This window comes from Staurois parvus, unplaced genomic scaffold, assembly GCF_062004578.1.
Source record: "Staurois parvus isolate SC_StPar_1 unplaced genomic scaffold, SC_StPar_1.0 ptg000412l, whole genome shotgun sequence".
NCBI lineage: Eukaryota > Metazoa > Chordata > Amphibia > Anura > Ranidae > Staurois > Staurois parvus.
In genome coordinates this window covers 1,173,332-1,194,511 of record NW_028318208.1, presented here as the reverse complement: position 1 = coordinate 1,194,511, position 21,180 = coordinate 1,173,332, and the positions used below count along the sequence as shown (strand labels likewise).

Below are 21,180 nucleotides of genomic sequence, written 5' to 3'. Positions count from 1 at the left end.
CCTTCCTAATGCCGCAACCCTTTAATACAGTTCCTCATGTTGTGGTGACCCCAACCAAAAAATTATTTACCCAGTAATTATAATTCATGAAGTGTCGTTTTACCTCCAATACTGCTGCTTTTAACAGAGTAGCTGCTTTCTACACAGTAGCTGCTTTCTACACAGTAGCTGCTCTTTACGCATCGGAAATATGTGTTTTCCGATGGTCTTAGGCGACCCCTGTGAAAGGGTCGTTCAACCCCCAAAGGGGTCGCGACCCACAGGTTGAGAACCACTGCCTTAGATGTTTAACTCATTCAAATAGGAGGGACCCAGGATCAGAGGACCACATAGAAAAGGATCTTCTGACTAATGAAAAATAACAGCAGGTAACATGGAAAGTCCGCGCTTAGGCAGGAATTTCAAGCTGGCTATACACCAATAGAATTTCAATTGAAATTTTTCATTTTAAGAACATTTGTTTAATCTTCTAAATGGTCAGTGGGGTCAAACTGACATTTGTTTTTGACTGCAGTGATGAGAGAATTCAAAGAAGCAGGATGGAAAGTTTCTCTAGAACAAACACATTTCAAACAGTGTATAAGGGTTTTGTTTGGTAAAATCCATTTGTTCCAAATCAAATGAAATTTAGAACTACTTTTGAACAACATTCGTCAAGTCATCGAATCTACTGAGAATCTTTGTACAAATTTTCGTACGAATTTCTGTAAAAAATCTAGTAGTGTATAGCCAGCTTTACTTTTGAGAATTTAAAATAGCTGACTTACTTCTTTAGAGAATCTATTAAAGAGTCAATTACAAAACACTAAAGGGGAATTCTAATGTTAATTGGATGCAGGGCTTTTTTTTTCTCAAAAATAGCCAGGGGAACTCCCCTCTTCTGAGTCACTTCTTGTCTCCTCCCCCCACCCACCTCTGAGCCCCGTCACTTGGTCCCATCCCCTACCCACCTCTACGTACCTCTCCTTTTAGAGAATACAGAGCCAAGTATTATTTTATGGTACTAAGTAATTTGTATTGAATTTGTTAATAACAAGAACACAGAAAAATAGATGCCAAGCCGCCAGCAGCAACAGACCCCCCCCCCCCTCCCCAGCAACAATAGATTCCTCCAGAAACAATGGACCCCAAAAACAAAATACCACCCCAGCAACAATAGACCTCCAGCATCTACAACAGATCTCTCAACAGCCAACATCAATAGACACCTCCCTCAACAGTAGATCCCTTCCAGCAACAATTTAAACCCTATCAATCCCCCACCAGCAACAATAGACCTCCCCTGCAACAACAGACCATCACACAAAAATAGATCCCCTTCAGTGATAATAGATTCCCCAGCAGCCAGCAACAATGGACCCCCAAAAACAAAATATCAATCCAGCAACAATAGACCCCAAGCATCTACAACAGATCTCTCCGCAATCAACATCAATAGACACCTCCCTCAACAGTAGATCCCTTCCAGCAACAATTTACCCCTATCAACAATAGATCCCCCACCCACCAGCAACAGTAGACCTCCCCTGCAACAATAGACCATCACACAAAAATAGATCCTCTTCAGTGACAATAGATTCCCCAGCAGCCAGCAACAATAGATCATACAGCACAACTCAGCACCCCTTACCATTACATACATTCAGTGTTGGAGGTTCAGGAACTGCATTTCCCAGTGTTCCCGCTAAAACCTCCACTTCTTTCTATTGGTCAATGCGACTAGAAGCACCAATAAAAATAGCTTAGCAGGCAGGAGGTGAAAGGGGCCCAGTGTGACTTTTACACAATCTAATATCTGCATATAAATTCTGCTGTCTATAACCTACTGACTGTTCTGAAATGCAGTTTTCATTGAAGCTTTCATAGTTTATATTATCATTGCTTTGACATCTTTACAACTCAAGCAAAGTACGAGGTCTGTCCAGAATATAACGAGAGCAGTTTGTGCGACATCAATGTAACCTAGCAGCCAATGAGAGTGGACTGGAATGCGCATTCATGAACAATGACGACTTCACTGTACTAGTCAGTGGGGGGCACTAGATGCTGCTAAGTGAGCATGTGTACTGTGTGGCCGTTGCATTCAAAATGACTGAGCAATGAATCTGCAGCAAATTTTGCATTACGCTTGAAACTATGCGGATGATTCAGACGGCTTTCCAGGACGATGCAATGAGTGCAGCACAGATAAAAGTATGGCACAAATGCTTCAAAGATGGTTGAGAATTTGTTGAAAGTGATCCATGTTCTGGAAGGTCTGCAACAATCAGAATACCCAAGAATGCTGAACGTGTACAGGCCGCAATTAACAAAGATTGGCGACTGACAGTGCAACATGATACTGATGGTGATTCCAACTAAGGCTTTTTGAGTGTTTTGGACAGTGGAAGGGACGCTGGGAGACCTGTGTGAGGTCTCAAGGTGCCTACTTTCTTGTCCTATGTACAATGTTTCTCGTATCTTCTTCAATAAATGTCTCTTTTTCATATTACATGGCTGGATACTTCCCGGACAGACCTCGTATGTTTTTTACATTCTATTCAACCCTTGTTTTTGTTCGCTGTCAAGGAATCTTTGAAAACCCTCATGTGTTTGAACAGTTGGTATCACATTTTCCTTTGCTTGGCCATGCTTTCTTACAGACTCTTGTCTGCACAATATCATGTGCATAGCCGTTTACCTGGGTCTGCTTTTTTGCTAAAAACAGCAAAATGATGAGCGTGACCCCATGCAACCAATAATGCTCAGACTGGAAAACCATTATATACTATGGGTGCTGCACATGGCTTTTTTTTCTCAGAGAACAGGTGCAGGAACTCCCCACTTCAGAGTCACCCTTGTCTCCATACCCTACTCACCTCTGAGCACCATCCCTTGTTCCACTCCCCTATTCACCCCCCAGTACTGCCCCTTTTAGAGAATACAGAGCCTAGTATCATTTATGGTGCTAAGTAATTTGCATATATGGAATTTGTTAATGATAACAAGAATAGCAGTAAAATAGATCTCCTGCAGCCAGCAACAATCGACCACCTCCAGCAACAATCGACCACCTCCAGCAACAGTAGGTCCACCCCAGCAACAATAGACCACTGGCAGCAGCAACATATCTCCCAGCAGCCAGCATCATTACACTGTGTGACCAATTATTAAGCAAGTGAGTTTTTTGACCAAATCATCCTTTTTATGCATATTGTCCAACTCCACGCTGTACAAACTTGAATGCTTATTGGATTTAAGCCTATCAGGTGATGTGTATTTGTGTAATGAGGGAGGGTGTGGCCTAAGGAGATCAACACCTGTTATCAAGGTGTGCATAATTATTAGGAAGCTTATTTTCCTCAGGAAAAATGGGCCACAAAAAAAGATTTAACTGACTCTGAAAAGTCAAAAATTGTAAAAAGTCTTTCAGAGGGATACAGGGATGGGATGCAGCACTCTTGAAATGGCTGAGATATTGAAGCGTGATCACAGAACCATCAAATGTTTTGTTGCAAATAGTCAATAGGTTCACAAGAAACGTGTTGAGAAAAAAACGCAAATTAAGTGCCAAAGATTTGAGAAGAGTCAAAGGTGAAGCTACCAGGAACCCATTATCCTCCAGTGCTGTCATTTTCCAGAACTGCAACCTACCTGGAGTGCCCAGAGGTACAAAGTGTTCAGTGCTCAGAGACATGGCCAAGGTAAGGTAGGCTGAAACCCAACCACCACTGAACAAGACAGATCTGAAGACAGATTTTTCAAACGTTTTATGGACTGATGAGTGTGACTCTTGAGGGATCAGATGGATGGGCCTGTGGCTGGATTAGTAACGGCCATAGAGCTCCATATCGATTCAGACGCCAGCAAGGTGGAGGTGGGGTTTTGGTATGGGCTGGTATTATTACAGTAACAATAACAGCCCGTACCAGAACTCCACCTCCACCTTGCTGGTGTCTGAGGACATAGGTTTATCAGTCCCTTTCTCTGCAGCCTCAGTTGCACTGGAGATGAATGAATAGGAAGCACTCTGGAGCTTCCTGTTCATTCACAAACTGAAGCATATTAAACACAGCTCATATGTGCTTCAGCGATGAATGGACACACGAGCGATTGGTAACGAACGCTTACGGTGTTCATTCAGGAAAGGAAGAGCCGGTAAATATAGCATATTTACTGACCTCTTCCCCCGCTCTTCATCCTGAAACATCATCCCCGCAGCAACTGTCAGCAGAAGGGAAGCCATCAGTGCTGCGGAAGGGGAGGGGGGTGCATGGGGAGCCCAATAGTAGGTGGGAGGGGACACAGATAATAGAACCGATTCCCCTGAGGCACAGTCAGAGGGAAAAAGAGGAGGAGAAGCTGGCAGCGCTAGAAGGGATATCCACAACAGTCAAAAATGTCAGCAATAAAGCAGTACAGCCGGCCCCAGCCTCCCTTTTGAACTGCTGGGGTCTGGGACTGGTACAGGAGGGCCGGCTATACTGCCTTATCAGCAGCCCTGACTATAATTAACCAGTATTCTAGTCCATCCAGTAGTATCTGTATGATGTTAAGTTACAGGTGTCATTAAAGGGTAGTAGAAAAATTATTATGTTTTACTAATGGTAATATGACAATATTAAGTGCTCATATGTGAATGTTAAGCTCTTTATATAAAAGGTTTGCATGCTAGAATGTCTTGTACTTTGAGATGTTATTAGAACAGTCCATGGAATGTGTTGTTAGGATGTCCTTGTAAGGACTCGTTGTGCAGTCTTGGACAGACAGTTAGTCTCCTATAATGTACTATGTGGCATATCGATTGTGCTTAAACTGATAAGGTGTTTCAAAATAACAGAAATTAATGTCTCTTTTAAATGTTATGCATGCGGCTTCTGCAAATTTGTAATGAGTCAACATGAAAAATGTCTTAGGGAGGTGCTACGTGGCAACTGTCTGAAAAAGTTTGCGTTCATGTGAAGACACTAGGTTTTGGCACAATAAAATATGTCAAGCCTCTGTAGTCGTGTTATTTTCTTTCCTAATCTTTATTTTATTTAAGGCTGAAATCCAGGAATTCAGCTCCTTTGTAAAAAGTAAAGGCACACTATGAGTTAAGTCCAAGTTGATGCATGACATCTCCTGGACTTATCTGTATTATTTATATCTGACAATTTATTGCACTCACAGGCTATTGCGGTATTTCTGGGAGCCCAGTGCTAATCCTTCTGATCTTTGCATCTTCAACAGCAGCGTCTCTGCAGCTGCTATGTCCACCCCTCCCCTCCTACTTCACAGTCAGAGAAGTCTTGGTATTATGTGAAGAACTTCACAAAGTACAAAGGCTTCTGTGAATGGGCAGCAGAGGAGAGGGGCATGCATAGCTGCTCTGTGTGCTTCTCTCTTCTCAGATCCTGGAGTATCTCTGCTGCAGAGCAATAAAACAGTCAAATGTAAATAATAGAGAGAAGTTCAGGAGACGCCATGCGCCTCCTTGGACTTAACTCATAGTGTGCCTTCACTTTTTAGAAAGCAGCTGAATTCCTGGAATTCAGTTTTAATCTTTCCTTTACTTGATAACTCTTCTAATAAACGTTCAACACCATTCATCATGAGCAGACGTTGCTGATTTTCTTTATCACTGAATAGCATTAGCAAGCAGACTGTTCCTTGTAACGCCTATTTGTGAGGCCTCTGTCATGAATACAACACTGAAATCACTTTAGAGTGCAAGAGGCCTGTCCACTCTCTTTAGGAAAGAGGTAGGAGGGCGCTGCACCTCCTGGAAGGGGTCATGATGGAAAGTCTGATTTCTTCACATGGTTAGTTTGAATGGCCCAGATTTATGGCAGGCCTGCTTTAAGGTTTATCACCAGCCTGCTTGGAAACTTTGTACTCATTTCTAAAACCAGAGACACAGTCTGTACAGAAATGTGATAATGTAAAGGGAAATGAAGTCATTTACTTACCCATCCGCGTCTTGAAAATTTACATTCACTCTCTTTGCAGAACCCAGGAGCTCTGTGACAATGAAAAAGAGAAAAGATACGATTGAGAACAGCTGTATGGCTCAATCAGGGATTCATCGCACTGCCTCTGATCCAGAACACTTGCACAGCAACCACAAGATAATGGCCCTCTATTATACCAGTATATTTACTTAGATCTTCAAAGTTGCTAAGACGTAGCAAATAATAATACAACACACATAAACACACAGCTAAATAGAAAAGCGAATATGTGTAAGCCTCCTACAGGCCAAAAAGAATGCTCTATATTCAGTAATTTAGCAGCACACATAGACTGCCACAATACCACCTGTGACCAATGGCTGACACTAAAAAGCAGTTCTCCCTATTAATGAGTACTAGTTATAACAGATGTTTTTTTGTAGATTCACACTGCTGAAATGCATTAACAAACAACCAATAGTGCACGCTATTATGTGTATTAACATATACTGAGAAGGAAAAAAAATGGATGAGTTGCCAACACCCAACTAGCAGAGTTTGTGCATGTATTAAAATACCTGCACGTTGTTTTTAATGTAGAGCACCGAAACGCACTGATGGTTCACATATGTACATGCATCGTGATGCTATTCAAAATTAAAGGCACCGCAATGCATCACGCGGCAAGTTGTGCGCTAGCTTGCATTGTATTTGGAGTTTGCTTTAAGGCATATCATTGATGTCTTCTAGGTAGCTCTCTGGCCCTCAATATTATTATTATACAGTATTTATAAAGCGCCAATAGTTCGCTCAGCGCTGTACATTACAAAGGGGGACAGAACATGTGACAGAACAATACCAATACAATGCAAAACATGAGGGGATCGAGGGCCCTGCTCTTTCGAGCTTACAATCTAGGAGGGAGGGGATGGTGGCACAGGAGGAGATAGCTGTGGGGGATGGAGTGGTAGGAAGAGTGGAGGAGGTCGGTCAAGTTAGCAGGGGGTAGGGTAGGCTTCCCTGAAGAGATGGGTTTTCAGGGTGCGCCTAAAGGAGAGGAGAGTAGGTGATAATCTGATGGGTTGGGGCAGGGAGTTCCAGAGGATGGGTGACACCCTGGAGGCGGGCATGGGAGGAGGAGACCAGGGAACTAGAGAGAAGGAGGTCTTGAGAGGAGCGGAGTGTGCGTGCTGGGCGGTACTTGGATATTAGGTCAGTGATGTAGTTCGGGGCAGTATGGTGGACGGCTTTGTACGCCAATGTTAGGATTTTGAATTTGATCCGTTGCGCAATCGGAAGCCAGTGGAGGGATTGGCAGAGGGGGGTGGCGGAAACGGAGCGGTTGAAAAGGTGAATGAGTCTGGCAGCCTCATGTTCATCTTTTGTCTTCACTCTTTGGTGGGTCCATTTTCCCAGCCTATAAACTTGCCCTAGGTTACCGATTCAATAAGCAGTGAAGCCAATGTATATGTGACAGTCCAGGAAACTACACCTTCTAAAACAAGTTGGGAATGATAGGGTCTCTTTAACCCCTTGGTGCCGACACCTCCCGGCCCTTTAAGGGTTTCAGAAGGAGGGGTGGGGTTTATGTCCAAGGAATCTTCGTAAACACGAATGAAAAATCCAAATGTTAAAAGTAGATTGGCCTAATGAGATCACGAACCCAGAATTCTGCAGATTATATTTTATGTATCACTATTTATGTATATAGGTCATGTAATAAACGATATTATACTCATTGCTGGTCATTGTTGTGTATATCGCTCCTTCTGGCCGGAAGGGCGTGGCTACAAGGTCCCCCGCACACCGCATCACTTCCACTTGTACGGAAGACGCCAACACTATGAATTGCCCGACGAATGGTTTTATTAGATTGGTTAATGTGGGCCACGATTTCGACCAACGAACAAACGCCTCTCGGTCATCGGATGACCGATCGGTTGATTTTTTAATCGTGTATTCCCACCTTAAGGTTGACAGCCACCAAAAGAAAATCAGCAATGGCCGCCCTCAATTTTGACAGGCTCCTTTAAACGGTGGTCATACAAGTCCCCATAAAAGCAAGTGATGCGACTGCTTTACATTTTTCAAAAGTGACTGTTAATCAAGAAGCATGTTGGAAAATTTCTTCGCAATTGAAATAATCCCCTATTCAAAGGAGTAAAATTAGCAAACCTTTCCTTATACTGTATGCATCCTAGTAACATTCGTCAACCAAATCAGGAAGAAAATCCCGGTGGCACCCAGAGGCATCTAACATATTCAAGGTAAGGGGGATGTCTTACTGACAGCTGTTGAAGCATACACTACGCAACCATCTGCTGAAGCATGCTTTTGGATTTAAAGAGCCAGTTTATTTCTGAGTTGAATGAATCTAATATCAACCCACATGAGTACAATGTTCTATTCAAACCAGCATTTAATCCTTGATGAGGGGGAGGGGAAACCTAATAGAATCAAATATACAAATACCTCAATGGTGATTCTAGCATAAGGAAAAAACGATTTTGTTTCAGGGAGCTTAAGAAGACATGCAGCCATTCAATGAAATTGGAGAAGAAGAAGTTTGAACTTAAACTGCATAGGGGGTGCTTTGCTGTCAGAGCGGTAAGAATATGGAGCTCCCTTCCACATTTGGTAGTGTCGATAGTTTTAAAATACTCATAGATGGGCATCTTAGCCAACGCAATATACAGGGATATGGGAAATGGTAGAGACATAAACACACACATAAAAACCACACAGGTGGAACTGGATGGACTGGTGTCTTTATTCAGCCTTACCAACTATGTAACTATGTGACCAGGGATCATCGAGAAGTCCTCAGGAGTCCTGCCATGATCCAACATTGCAGCTGATTTACATCCACTCAACAGTGGTTTCAATGTCCTACTTGCATGTATTTCTGAGTACCACTGGGTTTATTCATATCCACCCAATACTACTGCTAAAGTTCTGGCTGCTGACATCATCAAACCCAAAAAGGGAGAAGCATTCCACACACGGCAGCACAGGACGGAAGGACAGCTCCTGTTTTTAAGTTAGTACTCAGCAAGGCAGACCTGAAAGACTACATATTGAACAGCTCGGGGCCCAGAGGTGCCCATGTAAAATAAGTCATTACTTCTTTATTCTTTCTACTTAACACCTGTGATTAGACAGGCCTAGTATGATGAGGTGCTCATAAAAATAAGTAATTATTTCTGTATTCTTTTTACACAAGCCTGGTATAATTGGGTGACTCTTTATTTTCATCAGGGTGAATAAAAATCAATGATTTTAAAAAAAAAAAATCAAAACAATCGGATTTTTTTTATTTAAATCGGATTTTTTTTAAATAAAATGCTTTTTGAGGAAAATATATTACCATCCAAAAGGTTATTCCATCATGAAATAAAGATTCGTTTTTTAATTACCGTATTTTTCGCTCCATAAGACGCACTTTTTTCCCCCAAAAAGGGGGGGGAAATGTCAGTGCGTCTTATGGAGCGAATATAAAGCGGCCGGTCCGGTATTTTTGCGGCCACCATGTCAGAATACCGGGCCGGCCGCTCAGCTGTTCTCTTCTGCAGGGCCTTACCTGTTCCTCGCTCCAGCGCTGCACAGTCTTCCCGCGCTGGCTTCTGTGACAGCCGGGTGCCCACTGCGTATGTGCTGCGCTTTGTGAATGATCTGGTGTCTTCTGGGACACATGAAAGGTCCCAGAAGGCGCCGGGCCATTCACAAAGCGCAGCGCTTCTCGCACATGCGCAGTGGGCACCCGGCTGTCACAGAAGCCGGCCCGGGAAGAAGAGGGAAGGCAACTCCGCGGAAGTGGGAGCGGGTACCTGTCAAATTCAGGTACCCGCTCCCCCTCCCTCCCCAAAGGTCAGCAGTCTCTGGTCATTCCCTGCACTGTCTGCAGTCTCTGGTCATTCCCTGCACTGTCTGCAGTCTCTGGTCATTCCCTGCACTGTCTGCAGTCTCTAGTCATTCCCTGCACTGTCTGCAGTCTCTAGTCATTCCCTGCACTGTCTGCAGTCTCTAGTCATTCCCTGCACTGTCTGCCGTCTCTGGTCATTCCCTGCACTGTCTGCAGTCTCTGGTCATTCCCTGCACTGTCTGCAGTCTCTGGTCATTCCCTGTACTGTCCGCTGTCTCTGGTCATCCCCTGCACTGTGTCCGCAGTCTCTGGTCATCTCCCGCACTGTGTCCGCAGTCTCTGGTGATCTCCCGCACTGTGTCCGCAGTCTCTGGTCATCTCCCGCACTATGTCCGCAGTCTCTGGTCATCTCCCGCACTATGTCCGCAGTCTCTGGTCATCTCCCGCACTATGTCCGCAGTCTCTGGTCATCTCCTGCACTATGTCCGCAGTCTCTGGTCATCTCCTGTACTGTGTCCGCAGTCTCTGGTCATCTCCTGTACTGTGTCCGCAGTCTCTGGTCATCCCCTGTACTATGTCCGCAGTCTCTGGTCATCTCCTGTACTGTGTCCGCAGTCTCTTGGTCATCCCCTGTACTATGTCCGCAGTCTCTGGTCATCTCCTGCACTGTGTCCGCAGTCTCTGGTCATCCCCTGTACTATGTCCGCAGTCTCTGGTCATCTCCTGTACTATGTCCGCAGTCTCTGGTCATCCCCTGCACTATGTCCGCAGTCTCTGGTCATCCCCTGTACTATGTCCGCAGTCTCTTGGTCATCCCCTGTACTTTGTCCGCAGTCTCTGGTCATCTCCTGTACTGTGTCCGTAGTCTCTGGTCATCCCCTGTACTGTGTCTGCAGTCCATTGGTTCAGAATATTTTTTTTCTTCTTGTTTTTCACCTCTAAAACCTAGGTGCGTCTTATGGTCAGGTGCGTCTTATGGAGCGAAAAATACGGTATGTAGAATAAGGCTGTATATGTTTAATTTTTTTGGTAAATAAATTCCATGAATCCATTCACAATGTCATGCTCTTCCAGAGGTTGTTGTAAGATTATTGGGCAGTTTCTCTGCCTACAAGATATTATCACAGATGTTGGTTTACTTTTGCAGGTCTCAAAACTGAACTTGACTCAGCGGAGATCACATGCCTCTTCTTCACAGCAAAAATGTTATAACATGAACAGAGTTAAGAAAAAGACCTTCATCCTAACTTCTACAAACCTATGAATACAGAATCAACCCCTTCACTGCTAAATTTCAAGAAGTTCAGTGAATAGAATAGAAACAATATTTTTCTGATTGTTTGGAGTGGAATAGATCTGCACAAGAAGAAAGTGAAACTAAGTGTGAGGAGGAAGGGGCTGACAGTCTAAGTTTCTTAAAATATATATATTTTGTTTAGCTAAATTAGTTACCAAACATGGATGTTTAAGCAAATCACAGATGCTGTAATGTTATTGTTTCAGTTGAATAAATCTATTTAAATTGTTATTATTAAGGGAATGATTATTTTTCTCCTTCCTAAGTACAACAGAAAAGTTGTCCAAATATGAATGATTAACCTATTAAACTGGGGATAAAAAAACTAATATGAAAAGTTGTTATTCTAAAAATCTTCATCTACTTGCCTATTAAAGTTATACCAGCAAGAATTAGTCTATGTAGAAAACTAGGATTTAAATCAAGCCTTACTGACTAGTGATGTAAATCATGATTTAAATCAGTTTGATTTAAATTAAATCCACCCTGATTTTCATTAACTTTTGTTACATACAAGACAGCATGGCGAACGGCACATTCGAGACTACATGAGTGTGGCATTTGTACAACATTTGGTTTATCCCATCCTTTATTCACTTCTGTGATAGTCTAGGTTTTTATCATCTGTGAATCGGTCTTTCTATCTCTATCATCCCAGTTTCCCTGTTATGATATCATTCGCTGTGTGTCCTCCTTGTTGGGTTTGGTGTGCTCCTAATGCCCTGTGTCCACCTCTAAGACTAATCTTTGGTTATCATGTGGTTTGGCCATGATTGTTGATGCCCTCTCAATAGGCCGGGTCCTGAAGAAGTTATAAATTGGTGAATTGCGTTGACCTTCGTGGCTGGAAGATACTGATTCAATATTTTACAAACTATGATACTTAATTTGACAATATGTGACTAGTGCTTAAGGTTCCAATCTACTGAGAGTTTGACATCACTATAAGTAGATATCTGTATGACTTGCGAGCCAAGTTGTATCCACCAAATAACAGCCCCCCAAGAACGCCAAAAATGGACACAATATGTCCCAAGTATAATTGGATCGCAAACACTCAACACACAACTACCACTGTGTCCATAAAGTTAATTTTTCATATTGTGTTGCGCTCCTAATAATAGGTATCTCTTCTATATTCCTTATTCCTTAATACACCCAAAAATTGACAATGTGTAATCGAATAATCTGATACACAAAAATATAAAAAAATATAAAAAAACATTTGTATACAGTGATTCAAAAAAGCTAAATATAATAAACACTTGTGTAGAGAATACCTAAATGTGAATATAATTCTCCTAAAAAATACATGATATGATGGTATGTACGTGATAATAAAAATAAATAAACCAATATTGCACCATAATTTGTGAAAAAAACAAAAAATGTTAAATATATATAAATAAAATGTATAATAAATATATATATACTGCAAATAAATAAATAAAAAATATTGTCCTTTAAATTCAGTGACTCTGTGCTTGATTTAATCTTGAATTGGTGACTTTTTGTGAATCCGTGACTCTTTGTGAATCCTCTAATTAGTGCAGATGTATGCTCACCTCCTTATCTGCCTGCAATTAGGCTATATGCGCTTGTGGTTCACCTCCTATGGAACCTGCTTGGATGAAATTCCTCCTTTATAGACTGTGAAATATGGATATCCTTTATCATTAATTAGCCCATTCGGGATTGATCACTCCTTACGAAATTCAAATCCCCTTATGATCTCCTCTCCATGCGTTTCTCCATATGTGGGGACAAATTACCAAACATAGTGTTTTATCCTTTTAAAAAATTCCTACTTTATTACTTCCAGAAGGTACACTCACATTTGTTGTACAAAGTATGAGGCAATTTGTATATATCAAGTAGTCCGCCGACCGTTGAGTCATGCACCCGCCGTCTGTCAAACAATCCGGCTTTCTCCGAGTGACGTTACAGCCCCACCCCTACGCGTTACGCCACTGGTCACGTGGCTTCATCAGGGGGTTGTGATATCACACAAGGAGGTGAGCATACATCTGCACTAATTAGAGGATTCACAAAGAGTCACGGATTCACAAAAAGTCACCAATTCAAGATTAAATCAAGCACAGAGTCACTGAATTTAAAGGACAATATTTTTTATTTATTTATTTGCAGTATATATATATTTATTATACATTTTATTTATATATATTTAACATTTTTTGTTTTTTTCACAAATTATGGTGCAATATTGGTTTATTTATTTTTATTATCACGTAGATACCATCATATCATGTATTTTTTAGGAGAATTATATTCACATTTAGGTATTCTCTACACAAGTGTTTATTATATTTAGCTTTTTTGAATCACTGTATACAAATGTTTTTTTATATTTTTTTATATTTTTGTGTATCAGATTATTCGATTACACATTGTCAATTTTTGGGTGTATTAAGGAATATAGAAGAGATACCTATTATTAGGAGCGCAACACAATATGAAAAATTTAAAAAAAAAAAAAAATAGAGTTTGACATCACCCATGTCCTTTCCCCTTGTCCTTGGGTTACTGGGGATCATTTTCTTTGAGTTTTTAAATTTTTTTATTATATATGTGTTTTTATCACTTGTAATAAAGTTATTGATTTTTTTTAGATACATGTGATCTCTCTGATGCGGTGCCGATAAGGTCTGCTTTTTGGGGAGTGGGTTATACACAGCCTATGTTTTCTTGATCATTTTGCTGTTTTCTGAAAAGCTCTGTCAACAGTAAAGTCCTTACTGGTTTGAGTTGGCTTAATTTTTGCAATTTTTATTCAGACAACATACATCTATAACTTTTGTTGTTAAAATTTCAACTGACACAGTAACGTTCGGTGAGCTATAGATCAAAATATAAATTCTACAGTTTCCCCAAAATCTCAAACTTTTTTTCAAGGGTTCCTCCAGTTTAAATACAGACTGAGTGGGATCGGCTAAAGTAGTTGCGAGAAGAAGTAAAGGATCAGCTATTCACAATATACCCTGTGGTCAGCCTCTCTAGACATTTCCTGGAAGTTAGGAATACTGTTTTGCCAAGAATGTGTTTAAATGCTCTTTCAGTGCCAAGGCTAGGCTTATACACTCATCCATTAATGTATACATTGAAAAAATGCAAAGGAAACAAGAAAAATATGTAGGTTTGGGTTCCTTTAAAAAAAATACCGATCTACAATATGGCAAATGTACAGCCTCCTTCTCATTACAAGCTGACATAAGGACTAGGAAAATGTGGAAAGTTACAGCTAAATGGTGATGAGCATCTAGATGACAAGATGAAGTCGTGACAGACATCCCTTCATATTCAGCTCTTGTAGATCAGAGTGACACATAAACTGGAAGAAATATGGCTCCGCCAGCTTGTATAAGAGACACACTAGGCCTCCTAGCTGGGGCAGAAAAGTGTCTGTGTTGCCCATATCAACCAATTTACACAGGCTAGAAAATGGGAAGGAAACGACTACAGGATTTGTCAACCTTGGACCTTCTACTAACCCATAAAATAATAATACAGACTATGCACTGTAGCCATTTTATTTCCAAAATGAAACAAATGATATAACATTACCCTAAACAATAAACTTGATAATGCAACCAGGAGGGGGTCATTGGGTATCCTTAAAGGCACAATCTATAAGTAGAATTGCCCATGTCCTCAGCTGCACCTCAACTGGCTAGAAGACGTTACAAATGCACACCCTTACTTTTTCCCAGAAGCCCTAGCTATTGAAAGAACCACCAATAACTACCTATAAGCGGAAGCGCCATACCCCAAGATGGGCCCCCAGTTTTTGTAACAGATCAAGTATTAACCGAACCCCTCAAATCCCCTCTGACCCATCAAGTTGATGTGAAAAATTATTTTTTTTTAAATAAAACCTCCCCCACAACTCTTTTCTTACATTGAACCCTAATTCTGAGGCAGGTGGGTGCGGAAACTTCCTCTTTGCCAGAACTTTCCAGAATGATTACCCAGCATTCTACACTTGAACAACCCTTGCGTCTACACCCTGCTCATGACCTATACCCCCTTACAAACTGACTTCACTTTCTGAACCCTTTTTCTGACCTGTTCCTCCCCATAGTCATGCAGCCCCACCATCCATTTACTTTTCCGGAATGATTTCCCAGCATTTTACACTTGAACAACCCTTGCGTCTACACCCTGCCCATGACCTATACCCCCTTACAAACTGAGTTCACTTTTTTAACCCTTTTTCTGACCTGTTCCTCCCCATATTCATGCAGCCCCGCCATCCATTTGCTCTTCTCTAAGTCTTACGATCTGAGGAGATATTTTACAAAAGTAAATGAGAAAACCAAATTATCATTAAGCTGAACTGCTTGGTGTGCTTCTCCACTATAAACTGCCAGTCTTCGGTTGTTAGATGGTTTGAACAAGCAAGTTATAGAATTGTTTATGTGACTTTGCATCAACTCCACCTTCAGCTGATAATAGTCCTGTCATGTTTCACATGACTGTCATATGCCTTTACGTTTTCTCTGTAATTTGTCTCTGATCCTCTCTTTCCTTTGGTTTAGTTCATGCTGTATAGATAGCCCACCCCTTTTCCCAGTAATGCATTGCAGCTTCTAGCCTCATGTCATGAAGCAGATCACATTATGATCTTTTGACCTATCCGATGTTCATTGTTGTAAGATTCTCTCAGTTTATGGAATAAACTTCACAAGATCCACAAGCTGTCATCTGATTGAGTCACTGCCTGTGTTATTCAACTAAGATTGGAGTTATCGCTATCTCATCACAACTGTAAGTTACAGAGATCACACTTTCAATGCTTAGATTGGAGAGACAGAACAAGTCCCCTTCAACTGGAGTTTTTTTGTAATACTTGGAAAGACTTTTCCACACTCATCCAAGTAACTTCTTTAGTTGAAATTTAGTATTTGGAGTCAGGTTGAAATTAGGACAGGGGTCTGCAACTTTTAAGACATAAAGAGCCACTTGGACCCGTTTCCGAAGGGAAAAAAAAGACTGGGAGCCGCAAAACCATTGCAACATTTAAAACAAATCCGACACTGCATATATTGTTTCTTACCTTAATGCTATATACAGGATCGTGCAGTTAGCTTCATCCCCCATATAGTAATTCATCCCCCATAGTAATTCATCCCCCATATAGTAATTCATCCCCCATAGTAATTCATCCCCCATATAGTAATTCATCCCCCATAGTAATTCATCCCCCATATAGTAATTCATCCCCCACATAGTAATTCATCCCCCATATAGTAATTCATCCCCCATAGTAATTCATCCCCCACATAGTAATTCATCCCCCCTATAGTAATTCATCCCCCCTATAGTAATTCATCCCCCATAGTAATTCATCCCCCATATAGTAATTCATCCCCCATATAGTAATTCACCCCCCCTATAGTAATTCATCCCCCATATAGTAATTCATCCCCCATAGTAATTCATCCCCCATATAGTAATTCATCCCCCATAGTAATTCATCCCCCATATAGTAATTCATCCCCCATAGTAATTCATCCCCCCTATAGTAATTCATCCCCCATATAGTAATTCATCCCCCATATAGTAATTCATCCCCCATATAGTAATTCACCCCCCCTATAGTAATTCATCCCCCATATAGTAATTCATCCCCCATAGTAATTCATCCCCCATATAGTAATTCATCCCCCATATAGTAATTCAGCCCCCATAGTAATTCATCCCCCATATAGTAATTCATCCCCCATATAGTAATTCATCCCCCATATAGTAATTCATCCCCCATATAGTAATTCATCCCCCATATAGTAATTCATCCCCCATAGTAATTCATCCCCCATATAGTAATTCATCCCCCATAGTAATTCATCCCCCATATAGTAATTCATCCCCCATATAGTAATTCATCCCCCATAGTAATTCATCCGCCATATAGTAATTCATCCCCCATATAGTAATTCATCCCCCATATAGTAATTCATCCCCCATAGTAATTCATCCCCCATATAGTAATTCATCCCCCATAGTAATTCATCCCCCATATAGTAATTCATCCCCCATAGTAATTCATCTCCCATATAGTAATTCATCCCCCATAGTAATTCATCCCTCCATATAGTAATTCATCCCTCCATATAGTAATTCATCCCCCATATAGTAATTCATCCCCCATAGTAATTCATCCCCCCTATAGTAATTCATCCCCCCTATAGTAATTCATTCCCCATATTGTCTCAATTCACTTACCTTTGCTCCGCGTGTTCCTCTCGCTGTGTTCCCGCGCTGTGTTTCGGTCTTCAGGGCGGACTGTGAGAGAAGAGGAGTTCGTCACGCTGCCCCGCCTACATACTGACAGCCCCGCCTACATCCTGACAGCCAACGTTCCACGCTCCGCGGGCCGGATTAAAAGAATCCTGACTTTTGAGGCGGCCGCCCGAGAGGAGGGAGGGGAGCGGGTGCCCGGCACACAGAAGAGCCGCATGTGGCTTGCGATCCGCGGCTTGCCGACCACTGAAACCCTATTGCCTGTCACCTGGTGGGCAGTGTGCTCCGGAGCCGCAGCAAAGATGAAAAAGAGCCGCATGCGGCTCTGGAGCCGCGGGTTGCCGACACCCGAATTAGGAGATGTTGGCAAAATGTTGCCATTTTTGGAAGAGCACTGTGAAGTCAAACAATTGGGAAGGCAAAATATAATTGTTTTAGTGGATTGTAAGGGTGCATTGGGCTTTAAATTCACAGAAGCTATTTTTAACGTTCCTGGACTATGCCAAAAAGGCTCCTCTTTAGCTGTATTGCAATATGAGAGAAAAAAAAGGGGGCGGTACAAAAATGGTGATCACATATAAACACAAAAAAGTAGGGAAAAAGCTCAAATAAAAAAACTAATTATAAACAAACTAAACTACCCTAAATCCACAAACAAAACATCTTAACCTCTATATATTTAAAAGATTAGATTGCTTTTTTTACCCCACACAAGTTTTGCCTGGATAGCTCAATTAGCAAAACTGAGCATTTCTTTTTTTCGTTTTCAGCAAACGTTTGCTCAAAAAACAAACAAGTCATGCTGCAGTGCTCAGTATCAAACATGCTGATAGGAGGAGAATACAGAGTGACAGAGTATTCTGCTCATCAGTCTGCTGCTTTTTCTTTCACTGTCCAGTCTTCACTGTCTTCCTAGGCTAGGACCGCTTGAGCTTCAAGTGGCAAGCTTTAACCATTATGAAGCTCAGGTGTGAAAAGGTTTCAGGAAATGTATTTCAAATCGATTAGGCTAGCAATTTAAAGTATGTGTCCTGAAGCTTGTCAACACATGGGGCCCCAGGGCAATAGGGGATCATGGGGCCCCTGTGTCCTTGCCCAAACTCAAAAAAGCCTATGAAAAAGGTACCAGGGGCATCTCATGGGGCCCCCTACTGACCCCAGGCCCTCAGGCAGTGCCCGAGTTTCTAAATGGTCAGTCCGCCCCTGCCTGAGCATCATAATGCTTCTAGCTTGCCACTCAAAGCTCAAAAAAAAACTCATGAGCTTCTTTGGAGCATTTTTGGTGCCAATAAACTTCAGTTGGAGTACCTAAAAATGTACATAACACATGATTTTTTGCACAATTTTTTGCCTCTTCTTCTAGTAACGCTTTTCATTGGCTAAAACAAAAATGCTCAATCCTGAAGTTGTCCAAAAAATGATACACTTACCTGTGCCCGATCTTGATTAAATGATGTGCAAGAGCGGAGAGACTCTCTCAGCTCTTTGCCTCCTCATTTGCTCAGACACAGCAGCAGGGTTGGGAGTGGCAAGTGGCATGCTATGGAGGGCACTCTGTAAGGGGGAGGGGCCAGGAGCACTGGTGGGGGAATTGCAAAACTTTTGAAAACTATGACATGTTTGTTATTTTTTTTTAAATTTAATTTTAACTTTTACAATCACTTTAACTGCAGCAGAGAAAGATCATGTCTTTTCCTCTGACAGCCAGGGCTGTACTGTGTGTCAGAGCTGTGTGCATCTCAAGACTGGATGGACAAAACTACAAATCCTGCTATTTTGACATGGCTAGCATGTTCTCTTTAATGTACATTAGTCTATAAGTGCCGCAGCGTAATTCATACATCTAATGCAGGAACTTTCACACAATGGAGTACTTCTGTTTCTGAAAACACTTGTTAACACTTATATAGAAATGTCTGACATGACAACTAAATGACGCTTTTATTGAATGCTCAATCCTACTACCAAACAACTCTTAACAGAGAGACATCGGGTCTCTGAGTGACAATGTGTGACGCACACACGCCTCTTTCAGCGTGTGCTTTGATTATAAAGATTGGACCGATGATGGATCACGTTCCTGCTACATGGAAACCTTCCTCCCTGGAAAATTTGCTCAAGATACCTCATTAAAGGAACGGTATCAAAAACATATGCTATTATATGAAAGAGAAATTGATCAGCCGCCTACTCCCTTTTGATTTGCTGCTTTTATAGATCTGGCCCAGGAAATGTTTGCCTGGGGTAATGTACTCGTGTGGGTGCGCCTGTCACTTAGGCAGAATGCAGCCATTTCCAAGCGGAAGCTCGAATGTACTGATGTACTAGTCAACATTCCAAACAGGGACGCACATTTAAAGAGCCACGCCAGGTGGTGAGTAAACTGAACCAATCAGGTGCTTATGCTATTGAGAGAATGTTTTAAATTGTCAAATCCTGTTTTAAGTAAAGGGGTGGGGCTGCAGTAAAGTCAGAGAGAGGGTGTCGCCGGAACCAAGGGAAGCCAATCAGAATTTAGACAGGCAAAATTTCACAGCCTTTTCTAAGATGAAGATAACAGCAATTGTAAGGGTTTAGCAAACCAGGCCAGGATACAGATTGGATATACTTGGTAGCAGGGGTATGAAGTCAATGAGACGGTACTGCTGCTTAGTAACATTACATGTACAATATAAATATATACAGTTGTGTTCAAAATAATAGCAGTCAGACATCACTAACCGGATCAATCACTGTTTTTGGTAGAAATTATATTTCTACATGGCAAATAATTTACTAGCAGGTGTAGTAGAGTAATAGAAATCCAACAGACCCAACAGTCATGACATGCTTGCTGCTGATTCTGTGTAATTGAATCACTAATTGAAAGGGGCATGTTCAAATAATAGCAGTGTGGAGTTCTATTAGTGAGGTCATTCATTCTTTGAAAAACAGGTGGCAATTATTGCCCTTATTTCAGGAAGGAAGGCAGCAAATGTTGTACATGCTGGTTACAGTGCATTTCTCTTTGAAATTCTGAGGAAAATGGGTCGTTCCAGACATTGTTCAGAAGAACAGCGTACCTTGATTAAAAAGTTGATTGGAGAGGGGAAAACATATAAAGAAGTGCAGAAAATGATAGGCTGATCAGCTAAAATGATCGCAAATGCTTTAAAATGGCAACCAAAACCTGAAAGACGTGGAAGAAAGCGAAAGACTACCATTCGAATGGATAGAAGAATAGCCAAAATGGCGCGGACTCAGCCAACAATCAGCTCCAGGAAGATGAAAGAAGGTGTAAAGTTCCCTGTGAGGACTGTTACAATTAGAAGACGCCTATGTGAAGCCAAGCTATCTGCAAGAAGCCCCCGCAAAGTCCCACTGTTGGAAAAAAGACATGTGCTGAGGAGGTTACAATTTGCCAAAGAGCACATTGACTGGCCTAAAGAGAAATGGCGCAACATTTTGTGGACTGATGAAAGTAAGATTGTTCTTTTTGGGTCTAGGGGCCCGGAGACAGTTTGTCAGACGACCCCCAAACACTGAATTCAAGCCACAGTACACTGTGAAGACAGTGATGCATGGCGGTGCAAGCATCATGATATGGGGATGTTTCTCATACTACGGTGTTGGGCCTATTTATCGCATACCAGGGATCATGGATCAGTTTGAATACATCAGAATACTGGAAGAGGTCATGCTGCCTTATGCTGAAGAGGAAATGCCCTTGAAATGGGTGTTCCAACAAGACAACGACCCCAAACACACCAGTAAACGTGCAACATCTTGGTTCCAGACCAACAAGATTGACGTTATGGAGTGGCCAGCCCAATCCCCGGATCTTAATCCAATAGAAAACTTGTGGGGTG

At 41.7% G+C, this 21,180-nt stretch overlaps 1 protein-coding gene across 4 annotated transcripts in view; it reads right to left on the bottom strand.

The window, feature by feature from the left end:
* CASKIN1 (CASK interacting protein 1) overlaps positions 1–21,180 on the bottom strand; it is a 384,147-nt gene that overhangs the window by 155,152 nt on the left and 207,815 nt on the right. For all 4 annotated transcript variants that reach the window (XM_089686801.1, XM_089686798.1, XM_089686800.1 and 1 more), the window contains exon 2: positions 5,931–5,982. In XM_089686801.1, the coding sequence (XP_089542927.1) occupies positions 5,931–5,982 (52 nt within the window). The remainder of the gene's footprint in view (positions 1–5,930; positions 5,983–21,180) is intronic.